At 43.1% G+C, this 21,184-nt stretch overlaps 1 protein-coding gene across 1 annotated transcript in view; it reads right to left on the bottom strand.

Annotated features, from left to right (window-relative positions):
- Positions 1–1,830: 1,830 nt before the first annotated feature.
- Positions 1,831–21,184, bottom strand: part of LOC115826033 (transcription initiation factor TFIID subunit 4) — a 34,143-nt gene continuing 14,789 nt past the window's right edge. Inside the window, exons 14-16 of the mRNA XM_030789716.1 lie at positions 16,451–16,567; positions 15,379–15,391; positions 1,831–2,070 (exon numbers count right to left, since the gene is read on the bottom strand). Of these exons, the coding sequence (XP_030645576.1) occupies positions 1,904–2,070; positions 15,379–15,391; positions 16,451–16,567 (297 nt within the window). The 3' untranslated portion in view covers positions 1,831–1,903. The remainder of the gene's footprint in view (positions 2,071–15,378; positions 15,392–16,450; positions 16,568–21,184) is intronic.

Raw genomic sequence — 21,184 nt, 5'->3', positions numbered from 1 at the left:
AAACGCACAAAGCAAGATGTTCCTCTGTAAACTTTTTCGTGTCTCTATGACAACGGTTGACATCCCCAATTTGGACCAGAGGGTGGGTTCAGGAATAATAAGACTCAAGTTTGTCATTAGGAACTTTATTCTTTTACAAAAAAATTGTACAAATTTTGAGCCGAAAGCTTTGCAAACAAAACCCCAAATATTTTTTTTCCAAATTATGTTCACTGTAGCAAAAATAAAGCCATTCTAACAAACATGAGGTTTCAAAGACAATACATAGCCTATACCAACAACCCGAATGTGATTACAAGTTTCTTCTTGCATTGATCCGGAACGTTCCCCTGTACTGTCGCCGGAAACCGTGTACAGATAAAAGTCTTCAATAACTATGTTATGTTATTGTTCACTCTCTGTTGCTATGTAATATTCTAATACCACAGAGAAAAAAAAAAGACACACACACACACACACACACGGAAGCTCTTCAAACCGTACCAAGTCTAAACATGAGACAACAATGCCAAATGTCTGCTGCTTCAAATTCATCTCAATACAGGAGACAGTTACAGTACACGTGTATGACGTTTTACACACACAGACAGACAGACAGACAGGGCAATGTCCAGCACAGTTGAACTCTGAGTCAGTGAATACACATTACCATTTGGGAAGGTTTAGATAAAATTCTCTAAATTAGCATTTATCGATATGATTATGGTCATAGTAGTAACTACAATAACTGTCAAGCTAATTAGATCTTTTTCTGGAATACTGTTGACACATAACAAGAGCCATGCAGGCCTGAAATACTCTGATCCAGTCGGACCATGTACTGTTTTCTGTCATGAACCTGTGGTGTTCTGATACTGACCAAAGCTGTAGGGGCAGCAAATGGTTTTGTTTACATAGGACTAGCAGACTTAGCATATCCTCTCTCACTCTCTCTCTCTCTCGCACACACACACACACACACACACACACACAGAAAGAAAGAAAAAAAAAGAAAGAAAGGGGGGGGAAGTCTTTAGAAATCCAATGTGTAAATCCATCCAATAGGATGGAAGAGAATCAGTGTTGTAAACACAAATTACTTCATTTTTGCATAATTTTATGTTAAAAAAAAAAAGGAAAAAAAAAAGAAACACAATTTGATATTACAATAACACATGACTTCAGAATATTATTTGGAGGTATATAAGTCAACGAATATTAAAATTTCAAGACAATTTACTTGAAAACACCAAGTCTGTACATTCACATTTCCAGTGTCTATGCTGCAAACAAGGCATTCAGTTAAAATATGCATGTCACTCACTCACTAAACTAACTAAAGCTTTTACCACAAGAAGAGAAAGAAAAAAACATGTTACAAATTTTACATATAAAATGCATATAGTAATTGATTACCTACATGGTTAATTTAATAAATAAAGTTTTAAAAATTTGGGGATAAGAGTACTAGACTCCCTCCAGTCCTCTCTCTGTAACCCTGAAACTTCATGGCTTCTGCTTTGTGTTCTGACATCTCCAATAAAAAGACTTTTCATAGTTTAGATGTATAATACTGTCACATATTTCTCTTCAAGCCACGAAATACGATCACAGTGACTCTGTCGTCGGCTTGACTGAAGGCACACGTCGGGAGAAAGAAGTTGGGCGGGTGGGGGAACAAAGGGGTGGTGGGGTTACAATTTGGAGAATCAGGGCCTTTGCAAGCACAGGGTGCCTCTGTAGCAGGGACTGAAGGGATGGGTACAGATGGTAGAGAGATGTTGACATGGTGGTGAGGGGGGGGGCGCGGGGGGTTCCACAAAAGATAAATCGGATACCACCAGGCTGCCAGGCTAGGAAAGGGGGTTGGGGCAGACTGGATGTGATGGCCTGCTGTCGGAGCGGAGAGGGAAGATGAGGGACCCTATTTCAGCAGGGCCTTGTAAAGCAGCATTGATTTGGCCATGGTTCTCTCCTGCTCCATGCAGAAGATGAAGTCTCTGAGGTTGACCCGTGTTATGCGCTGGCGGGAGAGCTGGCGTGACGAAAGCGCGGATGAGGAAGATGAGCTGGGCGCCGAGCCTCCGGGGCCTCCTGTGACCTGGGGAGCAGAACGACAGATTTGAATTTTTTTTTTTTTTTTTTTGAGGAGAGCAATGTGTGGCGGCTTCTTTATGGCATTTTCTATATTCCGTGGGTAGATTCTTTACGGCATTTAGGTTTCTTTGGGGTGGGGTGGGGGTGGGGGGGGGCGCGTGGGGGGGATTTGGAATGTTCTTCTGGAAGGTTCTTTAAGGTATCTGGTTTATTTAGTTGGGAAGCTCTTTAAGGCAAAAGTGTATTTTTAGTCTTCTTAAAGTAACCATCCACAGAGACTTAGCAGTTTTCTGTTCTTTTCTTTTGCTTTTTTTTCTTTCCATGAACATGGTGATTTTCTTGTTAGGGTATAGTCTGTCAGACTCTAGCTCAGGCCTGCGTGTGCATCACCGCCGCACCCTTCTTAAATGAAAATCTGTCCTCTACCCCCAGGCTGAGAGACACTCCTCAGCCTTCAGGGGAAAGACTCCTGACTTCTCTTTGAGGTGCCTGACTGTACCAGCGTCTAAATCATGCGCGTTTAACCCAAAACACCAGACGGGACGACACGGAGGCGAGGGTCACAAAAAAAAAAAAAAAAAAAAGAGAGAAAAGAAAAGAAAAGAGGAGAGCTTGACACAAATACACCTTTGGCGTCTTAATCTGAAACCAAAAGGGTTTGGAGGCATTTGGAGAACCATGATAAGACAGTTTCCGTTGTCAACCTCAAGGCGAGAGAGTCCTGACACCCACCTTCACAAAAGAAGGTAGAGACTACACCTGTATTATGTTAATCAATCAGCAACATCCCCCCCCCCCCCCTTCCTGCTGTAGGGGGTCTGTGTGTACGTGTTGGGGAGGGGTGCTAGGGGTGGTGCCTGTGACTTCATACCAGGAGAACAGTGCTCAGGGCTGCTTCTGTATCTCAGGCACACAAAACAAAGCATGTGGAGGTGCCAGATGGCCTGCAGGAGGAGAACGCTCCTCCAGAGGAGAGCCCCGCGGCAATGTGTGATCTGTATCACCCTACCTCACCTTCCACGCCCTGCTCTCTCCTTAAAACTCTCACACACACACACACACACACACAGACACACACACACAGACACACACACACAGACACACACACACAGACACCCACACCCAAAAAACAAAACAAAGAGGACAAAACACCTGGCTGTAAACGCTCTCACACGCTTTTAACCTCTGTTACATGTCTGCACCTGTTAATCCGAGCGGGGCCTTGTCCGCATGTCTCCGTCCAGACCATGTAATCTTCATTCGGATTGGTCATGCACGCCAGAGTGAAAGGTTTGATGCGGGTTTGCTGGAAACCAGACTGGAACTTAAAGCAGGGAACACCACTCCCATATCAAACTACTACCACAAACAAACCACCACAAAAGGAGGGGTTGAGTTGGGTTTAGCCTGCAGACTGAGGTCTGCTTGCATTCAAATACACACACACACACACACACACACACACACAGGCCTTCTTAAGGATACATCCCTGCTTCTCGTGTCCACTAATGTTACAATACCGGCCAGAAGCCCCCACCACCAACAAACAGGACAATGTGCAACGTGTTGACTCACAAGAAGATTTCAAACAGATGGGGGTTTTTTTCTTCATCTTTCTTTTTTTTTTTTTTTTTTTTTTTTTTTTTAACAGCAATTTTTTTTAGCGGAAAAGTTGGCCACCTATGTGGAAAAATGCAACATGCAAAAACAGCCGATTTCACATCCTGACTCATTGCTATTAAATCAACATCAGTCACAAGCTGGTTTAAGTCATGAGAGAATGGGGGGAAAAAAAACGTGTCCATCATTTGTCAGGGTTTTAAACCATACAAACATCAAGGGGAGCTCATCAGAGACAAATCTCTTCCTTTTTCTAAAACAACAGAAATATATATTTATTAATTTAGAAAACGGAGAGCAACAGTTCCGAATGCTGATTGGCTGAGAGATGTGTGAGGCCGAGTTCCGTTCTGTGAGAGTGTAATGGCGATGACGTGTTTTCCTGTTTAGAACAGTTAGAATTTAAAAAGGTGAATAAAAACAGAGCAGCTATAAGTCAATTCTGTCACCGACCAGAAATAAAGTCCCTGTGCCAAGAACAACATTTTTGGAGCAGATCGTTTGCTTACTATAAACAGTTAGTAATGCAAATGCGTCCTTACTAACCATTGGTATCCATTCTGTGACAGGAACAGAACATGTGGGAACCTGTGCTATATTGTGAACAGACTCTCAGGAGACACAGGGCTAAGGGCCTTCAGCATTAAGCATACAGGCCTAACCAAACCTTCCGACGATATACAAGCTACAGCATCCCCATGAACACTTTACTGCTTCAGTACACACACACACACACACACACACACACACACACACACACACAAAAAACCCACATAATCTCTCACACAGAACCCACATAATCACATACACACAGACACGCACGCACGCAGACCCCGTATAATCTCACACACATACACACAGAGAACTCACATAATCTCGCACACATACACACGCACGTGCGCGCACGTGCACACGCAGAAACAGAAAATTGGTGCAGATTTAACAGAAATATGCAATCACTCTTCTTCGCTTTCTGTTGCTTCAGTGCAAGTGCCATCATCATCATCCTCCTCTTCATCATTATTTCAACAGATACCAGTTCTGTCCCATCGCGCTCTAAACTCTTCTGATTTTAGTCAGAAACCAAAAAAACCTTCTTCTTCATTCGCACTACAGATTAAAATACTGGAAGAGGGTGTTTCACAGTTAACATGTGTGTGGGTGAAATTGCCGAGGGCGTTTTCTGTTTTTTTTAAACTGCCCTGACGGTGTGTTTGGGATGAAGCCTGTTCAGCTCTCCTGAATGTGCACCGATACAGATGAATACATTACAGATGTGAGCATTTACACGCCAAAGGCTGCAACGGAAATCATCGTATGTGCGTTCTTCCTTTTAATCTCATTTCATCCATGTGGTTGAACTGGAAGTTATCCGAAATAAAAAGAAAAAAAAGGAGATTTAAACTTTAGTTTTTAGTTAGTTTCTTCTTTTTATTTTTTAACATTAAGTACCTTAGGGGTGAGTCTAACTGCACATTCCTGTCTCAAGATAATCATTTTAAAAGCATACATGTCAATTGACTTTTTTTCTGGTCATACAGTTGCACTGAAAGATAATGACAATGTTTGGCGTCAAATTGTACATTTTGGTGAACCTGATGAACACTTTCAGTGCATCTTTCAAATGTGTAACTTGACCAATAAGAAAAAAATGTAAGAAAAAAATTCATAAATACAATGTGGTTTTACAGCCACTCATGGCGACTTAAACGCCAGAGAGGAGGGAAGGGGAAAAAAAAAGAAAGACAGAAAGAAAGACAGAAAGACAGAAAGAAAGAAAGAAAGAAAGAGAGAAAAAAGCTGCAACACCTTATTACTCTAAATTGCCATGAGCAATCCCAGCCTCAAAAGGTTAGGGAGTGCCTGGGGGGTATGTGCGTCTGTAGCATTTGGGAAATGACTTGCCTAGCCTTTGCACGAACACAGCCGGGCTCTGTGGTGCCGCAGCCCTGGGCGATGCAGCCGTTCTCTCGCTCTGCTTTAACCCTTCCCTCTCCCTACTAACTTCCAGTCGCCCCCCCACCCCCACTCCCACCCCCAAATACACATCAGCATTTCCACACACTCTCTCAAACACCCTGACCACCAAAGACCATACACTTCCCAAGGTGGCAGAAATAGATCCGGGTGGGGGTAGAAAAAGAAGGCCAAGGTAGGGCAGTTGCAGCAGTTGTTTTTCTGGCCGATTTGAGGCACGACTCTGTTCCATATGTGTTAACGGCGGATTAAATCTGTAAACTAGTTGACACAACACATAATTAAAATGTCTTGCTTTAGGGACAGTGGGATTTTCTCATTAGCTGGATACTGACAAAGCTGCAGTTCCGTCGCCTGCGGTGGAAAGGACTGTAGGTTATAGCAGGGATGAAAGTCAACCCTTCAGCACCATCTTACACCGCGGGATGGGCCCAGTTTCTTAGCACTACCTCTTACTGGTTAACCTTCACAGCCATGAGATAAAAAAAAAAAAAAAACACACAGAATAAACTAAAATGAAAAATAACAGCAAGATATTAGCATTGAGCAAGCTTTACGCAGTATTTTTGGACCCATTGTTCCAAAATGATAGTGGAATTCAGGGTTATTTCATATCCCAATTTCAAATCCCCTCACAGAGTGCGGGGAACTCCTACACTGGTGGGTAATAAGGGAGCACTTTGGCAAATGGAGAAAACGACTTGATCATGACAAAGGATTTTTAATAAAGGCTCTTCTCTTATCTACCGCAAAACCATCTGAAAAAAAATGTACTTCTTATTAAAATCTCCATGATTATCAGACAGAAAGTCTCAAACATCTATCAGAATTCATTGAAGATAAGTCTCTTAAATCCTAACGACTTAATAATTAACATCACATCACACATTTAAAACTGAAAAAAAAAGAACAACAAAGCAAATTAAAGAGGAATGATCGTTTAGTGGAGCGTTTGTGCTGCTAAACAAGGTTTGTTTGATATTCTCTCCACTGCTCAGTAGTCAAAAGAGGGAGTTCATTCAAAGTCACTTCACTGGAGTGACAATGAGTAGCAGTGAATAGACTGAACTTTTCCTGTGAGATGAATTAAGTAAATGAATTAAAGGGATTTTGTGGATGAATCACTTGCTTTCATTTTCTCAAAAGGGTTATGACACAATTAGACCATAGTGTACGGCAAGTTTTACATGCAAGTCTAACACATTAAAACACTGGAGTGCCAGAAAATTCATTGCTGGTGGAATTCCATGCAGGAGTACCAATCTACTTATTAACACACTCCTATTATATGGACATCCTTGTTCTGTTTTTAGAATGACCCGTTTTTTGCACTGGAACTTTCTCAGAAAGCCCTGAAACTGACTTAAAAAAAAAAAAACCCCAAGGATAAAACAAACCAAAAAAAAACCACGTCCAAAAAATCATTCAAAATTCAGCTTCCAATGTATGTCCACGCAGAAAGATTTAAGTCTTGCAAAATTCGGTGAAACGTGATGCAACAAGTTCTTTTTAATGATGCATTAAACACCACATCAGTCCAAATTAGATGAGTCATTTTGAGTACACTAACTAAATAGGACAGAAGACAAAGTGTGTCTGACATTAGAGGAAACAAAGAGCAGTGAACCCTATCGAGTTGTTTCAGCTTCTCTCACGGTAACTGTCTTCAGAGGCACCTACATTTACTTTCAGCACCTAACAGTTTTGTAATTACTTGCCATCACAATTATCGGATAAAACGAACAGAGAGACTATAAATAAATCATAGAACTGTTCTACATTGTGATTTGAACTACGGAACACACTTCCACTTGATTCAGTAGCATTCAAATGAAACTGTACCAAATGTTACATTCCCAAATAAACTCACTGTTCCCTTGACTAGAAACACATACATTGGCCCAAGACTAAGGGCGTACTCACGCAAGGCCCGGTTGCCTTGCACCATGCCCAAGCACGATTGTCCCCCCTCCCCACTCCCTTGCTGGCCTGCACTCACATTGTGCTTAATGTTCCGGGCCATGAATTTTGGAAATGTAGTGTGGCAGGGGAAGACTCATTAATATTCATAAAAGAAACGCTACTTGATTGGCCGATACAACGTTCCCGCTCTGACATGTCACGTTCGTGCATAAAGACTTTCAAAACCATGGCAACCCTAAACTGCTGTCATCACTGAATTTGCTCCTGAGGAGATTTAAATCCTATTGACTCCTATTGATATCAGACATTAAACATCCTGAAGTGCTTCAAGTAAGCTATGTACACGTTAATGATGTATTATTGTTGTGAACTGGTAGTGATGTTTGTGTCAATGTATTAAAGTTTCAAGAGATCATTTTCATTGACGTCATGTTCAAGTTCCGTGCTCGGGCATGGTTAGCAATCACACTAGATGTGTACCGTGCCCCGAGTCCAACTGAACCGTGCCCAAGCTCACCTCTTCAAGCGGGCCCGGGCACCGTTCAGCCCCCGGTGCCTGGGCACAGTACAGAGGGATCACACTAGTCAAATGAACTGGACTTTAGGGGTCAAACGTGCCTGGGCACAGTACAGAGGGATCACACTAGTCAAATGAACTGGACTTTAGGGGTCAAACGTGCTCGGGCACAGTACGGATCACCTAGTGTGAGTACACCCTCAATGTGGTATACCTATTCTATAAGTACACTGTACAGTTGTCCAGTAACAGATAGCCATCTGCCACCAATCGACAGTGGCCCGCCACCCAAAAATACCCAGTCAGTAGCAGTCCTGTGGTTAGAAACCAACCATTAATGAAGGGCCCAATGGATGGGAAATACAAATTGTACATGGCAACAGATGGACCATAGTCTCTACCTGTACACCTACAAGGTATAACTACAAGTTAAGTGTTTCTAATAAAGCGGCTGGTGAGAGTGAGTCAAAATTATTGGCACCCTTTGGCTTCCGAACATCTTGCATGTTCTTCCCCTGGAAGGGTAGAGTGATGATGTTTCATGAGACTAGAGAGAAACTAGGATGAACCATTAGCCCATTCTTCTGTACAGAATCTCTCAACATCCTCAAGATCCTTTGTTCCGTGTTCAAAGACTGACTTCAATTCAAAACACATGGACTCAATGGGGATCAAATTCGGAAACTGAGATGACCGCTGCAAAATGTTGACTTTCTCTGGTGAATTAATAAATTCTTTGTGGACTTTCATGTGTGCTTGGCGTTGCTATTTTGCTGGAAGAGCAACTGAAGCAAAGTTTTACTCTTTTGGCAGAGGCCACAAGGGTTTTGGATAAAACATCCTGGTCCTTAGTGGACTTTGTGACTAACATCGGCCTGAGGATGTTAAAGAGTCCTAGACCACCCCAGAACATTATTGCGTCTTACTTCATCTTTATGCCCCATAGAAGCTTTACGGGAAGCATCAGAACCCCAAAGTGCAGTTTTTGAAAGATTAATCTAAAATACTAGGTCAGTGCATATTTCTGTTTGTTTGTAAGAATCTTATGGGTGCCAATAATTTTGACATATCTTTTGTTGAATGATTGCTATATCTAGTATCTTCTTTGGACACCTGCATTAGAATGCTTCTTCCAATATTTTCAAGTCTTTTTTCTCCTTTTTTTTTGCTCAAAGGTTTGTCAAAGGTAGGACTGGTCTTAGACATATCCTTAACTTAAGCAACGGCCCCATTTTGTCCTGCACTGACAGAGAGGTCATAAATGGTGAATGTAAGACACCACCACACACAGTTCTGACTAACACTCATCCCTAGCAGCTCTCATGCCTTGAGGAATTCTCTATTTCTCAAAAATTCATGGATAAACAGTGGCGCAACTGCCTTTTTGCAACAGCTATGGGAAAAACCAAAGCTGAATCCAATCCAGTTTTGCTGGATTGGATTCAGGGAATTGTGAGAACTCACAGCAGTCAGACCCATGCTGAGCTACAGGTACCTCCACAGCTCACACACTAAACACTGAAACAAATACACAAACGGCCTCACACTACACACCAAAACAAATAAACAAACTGCTTCCCGCTAAACACCGAAACAAATACACAAACCGCCTCAGACTAAACACCGAAACAAATACACAAACCGCCTCAGACTAAACACTGAAACACGCTTCTACTCTGTATGCCACGGGAGCCAGCTTAACTCTTTCAGATTCAGCCATCGGTGGTAGCATTAGCATTAGGAAACCTAATGCTACCACTAACAGTAGCATTAGATTCGCTAATGCTAATGTTAGCGATGTGCCCTTATGCTACATCCTCTCAGTTTACGTTACTAAATTGGAGTGGAACAGTCAAATGGCTGAAGATAGATAACACCACTGCCATCTAGCAGTCAAGGGATTAAACAATACAAAATGAACCTCTGTCTGCCACAAATCTTTGCATGTGAACTACTGATTAAAAATCGATACAGTGTTATTTGAGAATCGATACAGTATCACAGAACATAATATTGCGATACTTGATATATCGATATACTTGAAATTTGTTACACCCCTACTAAACACTGAAAAAAATACACAAACTGCTTCATGCTAAACACTGAAACAAATACACAAACCACTTCAAACATGAGAGACTGATGGACATCAGCCAAGGAACCCCCGCTTGCCATTAGGGAATCTTACTTCATACTTCAGCAGCTACAACAGCTGTTTAGGGTCTCTGAAGGCCCCCCACCCCGTGAAAAAAAAATCACCCAGTGCACCCATCGCTACTTCCAAACCTTAACCTAAGGGAAGTCAAGTATGAAAGGGAAAAAAGCTTCAAATGTTATTAAATAGTCTTTGCTATTCCAAGAGGGAGCTGTGACACCACGTCATTGGCTACGGCTCATACTTAGAGTCACTGTGGTAACACGAGGAGAACCTGTATTCAATTCCATAGACCTCACTACACTAAGAGTGCATTCACTTTTATATGAGGCTTACAGACTACCAACAACTGCAACCAAAGACAGAAGGATAACGACACTCCATATAAGTGAGATACTGTCAACTAGACGAGGTTTTTATTTAAACCATCTACAGAGAGTAAACCCAGAGAAAGCCTTCAACTGTTAAACTGTGAAGATAAATCATGCCAACTGGATCGTAACCATTGTCCACTCCATTTGAAATTCAAAGACAAAATAATAACCAAAAAAAAAAATTCCTCAGTGTTGAAAGCTGCTGATCCTAGAGCTGAAGGTTTTTTTTTTTCCCCTATCATAAGCCAAGTGTGACTTGATCAAACTGATCAAACGAGAAGCTGTAAGAATAAAACAGAGAGAGAGAGAAGGAGGGAGGGAAGAAAGCGAGAAAGCAAGCAATAGAAAGTGAGAGAGCGCGTGAGCAAGAGAAAGAGAGTGAGAGAGAAGTGTGACTTGGATTTAATATTTAATAATCGCTGAGGGGATATTCATAGATCAATGTGTCTCTGTACCCAAGCCCTCGTCAGAAGGAGAGAGAGAGAGAGAGAGAGAAAAAAGAAAAAGAGAAGAAGACAAAAGAAAGAAAAAGGGTACAGTATCTTCAGGAGAGTGTAGGACTGCTCTTTATCCTCAGTGTTGGCTCTGTGTGATATATACTCGGCACCATCTCCTTGCCTGGCAGTGATGCCTGAGGCACAAATTACTTCTCCTAATGGCCAGCTATTTCAGCAGAGAAAAGGAAGCCAATAATCTAGCCACAAAAATGGAGTGGCCTATTTATTTACAGACAGTCAGCAGTTCATCTTACACACTGGCTACCACTGGTTATCAAGACCACAGTTTGAGATTATTAACAAAGCTAAGAGGAACAAGAACCAATTAGAGCAATCTTATGCGTTACAGAGATGAATGCAAATTCAAACGGACTGTATTTCTTTAAAAATTCATTTGAAAAGCTTTACGAAAAACCCAGATGGACTGAAAAGAGAAATAAACGGATTTGTCTGGTTTTACCGTGGTGACAGTCTCCCTTGCTGTATGTTTGTGTGATTTAAAGCTTTAAGACAAACAATAATCTATGAAGCATTTGAGTGAATCCTACTTCACTGACCTTAACTGTTACACGCTGCTTTCTCACACTAACTGACTAACTCACCATTTTAATTCTGGAGATTAACAGGGAAGCTAATTAATTTCTGACATGGGCATCTTAAAAACGCTCAGGGCAGGACTTTGTTGCTGAAGCTGAATGCTCTCCATTGATGTAGGCCAGAAAAGCGAAGGACATCACCATGAGCAGGTGAACAGTTCTGCATATTCATTAGTTAATAATGCCATATTGATAGTGGTACTGCATAAAAATCAGCATAAAAGCCATCAAAAGTATGGAATTTATGCATTACATTTATATGTAGACACATTAAAACTGTGAGATGAGGAAACTGTTTAATCATGGAATTCCCCCCGCCAAAAAACCCCCAAAAAACAATATTAGTGTAACATTAAAATATGATGGAGATATTAACCACAGCTATGCATTTCTTTTTAAAATCCAAACATGGTATATCAGCATGACTGAATCTTAAAAGACAGTTAGGGACAAACAAAATCCATCTGAGAGACACCCAAAGACTGCAAAAAAAAAGAAAAAAAAAAACCACAGCGATGCTGACAGAATCAGTAGCCAGGAGTCATAAAAAAAAAAAAAAAAAAAGGCAATCTTTGGCATTAAGTTATTCCACTGAATCTCTCCCTTCTCTACTGATAAGAAGGAACATAAAGAGTCTGTTATCATGCCAAAACACATGCAGATAACCCACAGATTACACACTCCACGTGATTCAGTATGTTCCACATGAAAAGACCGTCTCGACCCAACTCCCGCACTCGCTCTCACTTAACGCCGCTAAGGATAAAACGACACACAAAGACTCTGAGTGTGTACACATGTGGTAGAAACTGGGGGGTCTGGTGCGCGGTGAGGAATCTGTTTGTTTACAATGAAGAGAGAGCGCTTATTGGAGTGGACACTGGGCGTCTAGTGACCATGTAGCCAACATCACTTTGTCAAGACACTGGCTTCAGGGCCTCTGTGAGCCAAAAAAAAAAAAAGTAACAGTGAACGCCTGGTGCCCTGGCCATTCGAGTCATTTTAATTAATCTCGTTAGGAAGGTAAATCTCCAGTGACACAGACTAAACCTGCCGGGATACTCCGGGGGGGGGGGGGGGGGGGGGGAGGTATTTGTGTGTGTGTGTGTGTGTGTGTGTGAGCGTGCGCGCGTGTTTCAGGGGCAGGGGTTGAGGTGGTGTCCAGCCATTAGAGGAATGCTGATGGAGCCACGTCAGCGCTGACTTTTTCTCCACTCGACGACTGGCTGGGGTTGAAATCAACGCACCAAAGAAAAGCAGCAGATTTTTTTTTCGGGACTCCACATTTTAATCTTTAGTCTTTGGTATTCTGTGTCTGCCCCCCACCCACCCTCGAATCACACACACACACACTCTAACATACCCCTCCCCCACCCCCGCTTCCAATTCTCCCATTGGGTGATCTGGCAGGGGGTGAGCTTTTAATTGTGGCTATAGAACTCTACAGAGTTTGCCTGCAAGCAAGCCCTGGTTTCAGTGGAGAGAGCAGCTTTAGTGATATTGGTTGCAGTCTATGGCTCCGGGCTGCTTTTAATGGTTCTCTCTCTCTCCTTTCATTCCCAGCCTAGGATTGTTTTCCATGAGCTGCCTGCTAATTCAGCCGCAGGCAAGGGCAACAGTATATCTTGCTCTGGAGTGAACCTCATTTCGTCTCTTTTTCCCTATCCCTCTGGGTTTTTTTTTTTTCCTTCTTCTAGTACCCCCCCCCCCCCCCCAATTCATTCTCTTTTCTGATCTGAGCAGATTAAAGTTAATGACACGTCTTGAGCAGATCGGTCCAAACCATCACCACGCTGCAGTAATTAAAGAGTAAAAAGTAGAAAAAGATGCATACACCACAGATGCTGCATATTTCAAAAATCCCCTCTCTTCCTTTTGTTTTCTTCCCTATCCATTTTTTCCCTTTCTTTCCAATCTTCTTTGTCTCCTCTCTTCTCATCTCTCCATTCAAATCAACAGCCTCATTGACCTCCGTTGGGTGGAATGAGTGTGTTGGCGTGAATGACTGGTGAAAGCACGGGCGATTTTGCTCTTCTCGACATGCCCCGTTCCACCCCTGAGGACAGGTCTGGAATGGAAGGCCGCCGGCATCCGCGCACCCTTTTATTAAAGCCCGGAACATTCCCCCGGGCAATGTACTCATCACCTGCCCTTGTGACTAATCCAGCCTCAGGGTTCTTCCACATACACCCCCCAATCCTAATCCCATCCCCACCCCATTCTCCCAGAGGCCTTCCTGCTGTTCTGAACGCTTGATCGGCAAAGAGATAGACATCCTGCTTTGGACTGGCAATCAGATTAAAAAAAAAAAAAGAGAGAAGAAAAAAACCCTTAGGCCTTTTGTGTCTAGACAAAGGCTCACCAAGATCTCTTTCACACGGACAAATTCACAAACCAAAGGTCCTTAAATTTCAACTGACCAAGGGAAAAAAAAAAAAAGAGGAAGTGGGGACATTCTTCTCTAAATGGCCCTTGTTGGAAGCAGAGATCAAGTCTGTGGGCAGCTCTTATTTGGTAGAAAACGGACAGCTCTCTTGCTGATATTTTCCTTTTTTTTTTTTTTTTGACATGAAGGACAAGGAGGGTAATCGACACGGAAGCCCTGTGACGCCGGTTCCCCGATTGGCTACCGCCCCAGGCTACGCAGACCCCGCCCTGGGGTGCATTTCTGCAGAGATGAAATCTGTGGTTGGCCCTTCAGTGCAGTCCCAGCCACGGGCCCCTCGGGGCCAACACTGACCCCTTTACAGAAGTCACATTCACTTTACTCCACAGAGACAGAGGGAGAGAGAGAGGGATGAAGACAGGGTGGGAGGGGAGAGAGAAAACGGGACGGCCGCAGGCACTCCCGCGGACGGACGTGAAAGACAGAAACGCGAAGCGGTGAAGAAAATCAAGAGAGAAGGGTCCCATCTTTCCTATTGAAACATGTGTGCAAGCCTATGTGTTCTTCATGACTTAATAAAAGTCTGGTTCATTGAGTTAAAAGTGGAGAAAAAAAAAATTACATATCACTGTTCTACAAAACCAGCCGCCACGTGGGGATTTTAGGGAGAAAAAGAAGAGAGGGGGAGGGTTAAAAGATAAGATTATAATGAAGCGATGAAGATAAAATGTAGTGAAAGAGGTCAGCAGTGCAGTCAAAAAGCAGAAGTAATGCTTTTATTGGGTTATTTATGCTTTTTCATACAGGCTACATTGACTGCAATGCACAGCATCAGCGTCTACAGCGACCATAAAGCTCTAAATGGCAGGTTATTCAATAGAAGCCTCTGTTCAGTACGCTGATATTATGTGTGTTCTCTGTTGGGTCCTTAGTAGGTTCTTCCACACACACACCAAATACCCCCCAACACCAATTCAGAGATTGCTATGGTTTCATGTCAACTTTGTTTATAAAGTGATAAGAGCTGATATAGTAGTACAATGGAATTATTAGGCCATTTTTGTAATATGTAATTGTAATGGAAGTCTGAGAATGAAACTGAATGTCTGAATCTGAAATTTTTTTTCGCTCTATAAGGACACTCTTGGTCTTCCGTTCTGATCAGGCCCTTCTCTTGTTCTCTGTGGTAACTAGTGATCAGCAGGGGGTGTGTCTGAAACTTTCATCACATTTTAGATTTCTCCCTCGCTCCAGCACCATCTCCATCAGCCTGTTAAGGCCTTCACAGGCTGAAGCAAGTGCATGAGAGTAGGGAGAGACCTAAAACATGGGCCCACACCCAGGCCTTTCTTCTCCATAACATGAATACAGAACCCAGGGGTAAGGAGAGGTGTAAGACTACAGAACCCAGGGGTAAGGAGAGGTGTAAGACTATAGAATCCAGGGGTGAGGAGAGGTGTAAGACTATAGAACCCAGGAGTGAGGAGAGGTGTAAGACTATAGAACCCAGGGGTGAGGAGAGGTGTAAGACTATAGAATCCAGGGGTGAGGAGAGGTGTAAGACTATAGAATCCAGGGGTGAGGAGAGGTGTAAGACTATAGAACCCAGGGGTGAGGAGAGGTGTAAGACTATAGAACCCAGGGGTGAGGAGAGGTGTAAGACTATAGAATCCAGGGGTGAGGAGAGGTGTAAGACTATAGAATCCAGGGGTGAGGAGAGGTGTAAGACTATAGAATCCAGGGGTGAGGAGAGGTGTAAGACAACAGAATCCAGGGGTGAGGAGAGGTGTAAGACTATAGAATCCAGGGGTGAGGAGAGGTGTAAGACTATAGAATCCAGGGGTAAGGAGAGATGTATGACTATAGAATCCAGGGGTGAGGAGAGGTGTAAGACTACAGAATCCAGGGGTAAGGAGAGATGTATGACTATAGAATCCAGGGGTAAGGAGAGGTGTAAGACTACAGAATCCAGGGGTAAGGAGAGATGTATGACTATAGAATCCAGGGGTAAGGAGAGATGTATGACTATAGAATCCAGGGGTAAGGAGAGATGTATGACTATAGAATCCAGGGGTGAGGAGAGGTGTAAGACTATAGAATCCAGGGGTGAGGAGAGGTGTAAGACTACAGAACCCAGGGGTAAGGAGAGGTGTAAGACTATAGAATCCAGGGGTGAGGAGAGGTGTAAGACTATAGAATCCAGGGGTGAGGAGAGGTGTAAGACTATAGAATCCAGGGGTGAGGAGAGGTGTAAGACTATAGAGTCCAGGGGTAAGGAGAGGTGTAAGACTACAGAATCCAGGGGTAAAGAGAGGTGAAGTAGTCTTACCTCTGTCCCAGAGGCTTCCAGATTGTCCAGCTTCCGTTTCTTTCGCGGTCCAATAGCGGCAAGCGCTGTGAGGTTGGCATCCCTTTGTCTCATCTGAGCCAGCTCCTGTTGCTGCATCTAAACATAAACACACACACACACACACAAAAGTTAACAATGAAATTAATATATGAACTTATGACAGTTCATATACAACACAGACATGGTGCACTACCTTAATGCATCCTTTTCATCCACAGTTACTATGTTACTGTACTACTCAGCCACACTCACATGGGAAAAGGCAGGCGTGTCTGAATTGAGTCAATTCTTCCAACAGTCAGACATTAATACTTAATAAATGTTTGACATCTTTTGGCTATAATGGGACTATGCATTCTTCCACTCTGACTCCACCTCAGAGTCAGAGTTCCTGGGTAACTAGAGACTTTTCTCCATTTTGTATAAACAGAATTAAAGTCTAGTCTACAGCACGGCACTGAGGTAAGAGCGTTCCTTAACAGCGCTGGTCAGAAACTTGTGTGTTTGCACTGCACAGCTAAATGCTTTTGCCATATCTGGGTGCTTAATTCAATTTCTTTCCATGAGGGAGGGAGGGAGGGGGAGGGAAGGAGGGGGATGGAGGGGGGGTAGAGAGAGAGAGAGAGAGAGAGAGAGAAAAAGAGAGCATGGTTTCAAAAGCACAGCCCCCAGGTAAAGTCATTTGGTCCTGGCAGGCAGTGACAGAGGCAGCCATGCCAGGAGGGGGAGGGCGGGAGGGAGGAAGGAGGGAGGGGGGGCGGTCTGAGCGTGCTCTGTTCTCCCAGCTCCAAGAGAGCACCGCAGGGCAGGGAACACAGAGAGCGTCCTCACCTCTCTTCACCCCGACACTCACACCACGGCGGCCACGAACTCACACAAAAACACTGCCAGCAAGAAAGGCCTGTGTGTCACACACACACACACACACACACACACACACAGCCATTAGAGCCTGTGCATGTGTGTAAAACTCACAATAAAGGAAACACTACCATTTAATGTCAGTCACCATTAGCCAACGTAACAGCTTCAGTGACCCTTGGCATAGATTCTAGAATTCTGTTGGAACGGCGTGACCATTCTTCTGTCTAAAATTCCGTTTTTTCAGTGTTGGCTGTTGATGTTGATGGAACACTGGTTAAAGCTCAGCTTCAGAATTTTTCAAAAGCATTCAGATGCCCAATGCGTATGGTAACCGATCTAGCAACACAATTAGAGTTCAGATAAACAATATAATCATGTTCCACACTTTATATCTCTTGTAACTCTGGGCATCTTTTACAGGCATTCTGGCAATTTCTCCCATACTTAAAAAGGCAACTCTTCCACGATTCTAAATAGTTAGAGCTTCACTGTTTCGTCACAACAAATAATTTAGCTAAATAAATGTTTCACAGCTTACAGCTCCTTTGCCATACCCAACACGTATCCACACAGGGAAATTGACAGAAAACTAATTCAAGACAACATTTACATGCTAATTAAGTCAGGGCTATGCTAATCGAAAGGGAAGTCGTGCACATTGCATGCACACGCATGGTTGCCTTGGAGAAACCAAGTTGACACACACACACACAGCTCTAGCGAGAATACCACACGCCACCTCTGACCTGTCCCTAACAGCTAGGAAAGGCACACAAAAGAGGGGAGTAGGTTGGGTCAAAAAGAAAAAGACAAAGAAAAAGAGGAATTAATGGGGCAAAGTGTAAAATTGCGCCACACGGCTCCATTAGTGCTAAAAGGAAGGTTCTAGAAACACAGAGAAGCTGTTGGTGCCTGTGCTGATCTGCATACAGCCTGTAGCCACAGGCACTGCCAAAGTTTCACATTCATTCCTTTGACGTGGAGTAAAGTACAAACCCAGTTAACCATCTTTGATACAGGTCTCCGCATTTCCCATGGCCAGTCATCGAAAAACTGACCCTAGCCGCTGCCTGTGTCTAAGTTATAACAGAGAAATATGACTCACACACACAAGGTACACAACTGTCAGAGTCCATCAAATCTGTGTATAAGTCACAAATTAAAATTAAAAAAAAGTTATAATTACATCTTGTGTACTTATGAATTTATTTGAGATTATGACAGGAATTGTATTCTGTTGAGAACTGAAAAAGAGCAAGCATTTGTTCTCAAGGGCTCTGGCAGCGGAAGTGAGTGTGTGTGTGTGTGTTTGCATGTCTATGTGTGAGTGTCTGTGTGTTCCTAACACAGAAAGTAAAGAGATATCAGGGCTGGTTAAATACACTGTTCTCTCTTGGCGGTCAGGGTGAGAGAGAGCATGAGAGAGAGCGTCTTAGAGAGAGAGAGAGAGCATGAGAGAGAGAAAGTGAGAGAGAGAGAAAGAGAGAGAGAGAGAGAGCATGAGAGAGAGCGTCTTAGAGAGAGCGAGAGAGAGAGAGAGAGAGAGAGAGAGAGAGAGAGAGAGAGAGAGAGAGAGAGAGAGAGAGAGAGAGAGAGAGAGAGAGAGAGCGCATGAGAGAGAGAAAGAGAGAGAGAGAGCATGAGAGAGAGAAAGAGGGGAGAAATGGTTGTTGGACTCTGATTATTCAGAGGGGTCAGGAGAGGAACAGGCCCTGCCAGCACTGCTCTCAAACACTCATTGATCCTTATCGTCGCTCCAGCCGGGCAGAATGACTCGCCTCAGAGAAAAGAGAGAAAACCCACAAACACACACACAAATGTGTGGTCTGCTGGAAAAACACGCCACTATCACCAAAACCTGCCAAAGCAGCAGACATGAAAAAAATAAACATGAAATGGAAAACTACGGCCAAGCGTGGCTTCGTCGTGAGAATGGTTGGCGTGGCGGGCGAATGGGTGAGTTCCAGTATTTTCAACAGCTGACGGCAGATTGGTGGGTCTGGCCCAGGAGCAATGGCTGACTGTGGCGCCTACTCAACTATTCTCTGGATTAGAGCCTGCAGCCGCCCTGGAGGCTCCATAACCGTCAGGCCCGCTAATTAATAAAGTGAATAACATAAGCGCAGTCTCAATTACTCAACATAACAATAGAAACATTCAATAACAAAGAACTTGTATGTTCATGCGTGCACACGTACACAAAGATATTAAATATACACACACACACATACATACACACACACATATATATATACACACACACACACACTAGGGTTGTCACAGTACACAGAAGTCACGGTTCGGTTCACACCACGGTTTGGACATCATGGTTCGGTACAACAGGATAAAAACAACAAAAAAACCCAAATGCATAAGGCTAGGTTTCATTCATTTACTTTGAAAAGACAGTCGTGCAAGTTACAGTTTGTTCCACCTAGTGTTGTATAGTGCCCCCTGAGACAGTCGGTGCAGCCTGTAGTGCCTTAAAGGTGCCATAGAATGGAAATCACAATTTTCCTTGCCCTTTTGAATTCATTCAGATGAAAGTGCTATGGAAACATTGCCAAAGTATGAAAACATGCCTTCTCTTCATACAGCCGTACAATCTATGTGAGGAAAACAAGCCTTTCTACAGCCCATTCTGAATTCCGAGTGTTTGTGACGTCACAACTGCACATGGCCGCCTACAGCAGCGTGTAGCCAATCGTGGGCTATTCACAGCCAGCATTGCCATCTATTTTTCATTAAGAAATGTGGCTCACTTCTTACTACAATGTACCGGTAAACAAGGACATAAGGTCCTTGAAAACGTATGTCGTCATATATTTGCACCACAACCAGATCCCAATCTTAGAAAGAAGAGAACAAAACAACTATGAGAGAGTGAAATGAGAGACTCGCACTTGTGAAATTTGGTTCCGCACTGTGTTCAGCCATCTTTGCACATAGAGTACCGTGTATTCTCCGTGCCATTGCACGCATCCAACCATAACGTCCGTACTGTGACGGTCCAGGACGAATACACATGCTTTGTTACACCGCTCATATATACATACATATATATATATATATATATATGTATGTGTGTGTGTGTGTGTGTGTGTGTGATAACTGATAACATCACTCTTGAACTTGTAAAAAGTAAAGAGGACAAAAAGGTTAATGTTTTAGACTGATCGGTTGATTTTCCCACTGTTAACAGTTGTGTAAACAAGTTTGTCTGGCAAATTTTCTGCCCTCATCAAATGCCTCCGACATGGAAATGGCTACGCCTCCTGCAGGTTTGGTTTTCTTGGTAATGCTAGCAGTTTCATATTCTTTGAAGACATTGTTGCCATGACGTGTTTTAAGATGGCTGATTAGATTAGTATTATAACTCTTCACATTCTTTCCTCCTCATGGAACTTCAGCCGAACATTCACTGGCAAATTGCAATTCTACTGTCTTCTCTTGAAAACAGTGAAATACATCCACACTGCTGACATGTTCACGGCTCTGACGACAGAGGCACCAAGCTTGCAAGTATTCCAGGAAACAGTTAGTTGCAAGGGCCTACGCCATGCGTATTGGGGGGAAATTAAGGATCCAAATTATTGGCTGAAATTCCATTACCGGAACAACAATAATAATAATTAAATTTTCTCATTTATCAATACTTGGTATGTCCACCATTATTTTTGATGACAGACTCAATCCTCCTCCTCCTCCTCCTCTGCATGGAGGATACCAGTATCGCACAAACTTCTGGAGAGATGTTCTGTCATACCCAAAAGGTATTCTATTGGATTCAAGTCAGGCGAAATACTTGGCCAGGTCATCGTTTTCACTTTTTTCTTCTTCAGAAACTCT

This window comes from Chanos chanos, chromosome 1 (genome assembly GCF_902362185.1).
Source record: "Chanos chanos chromosome 1, fChaCha1.1, whole genome shotgun sequence".
Lineage (NCBI taxonomy): Eukaryota > Metazoa > Chordata > Actinopteri > Gonorynchiformes > Chanidae > Chanos > Chanos chanos.
Note: the sequence above shows the minus strand (reverse complement) of the source record. Positions and strands in the feature narration are given on the sequence as shown.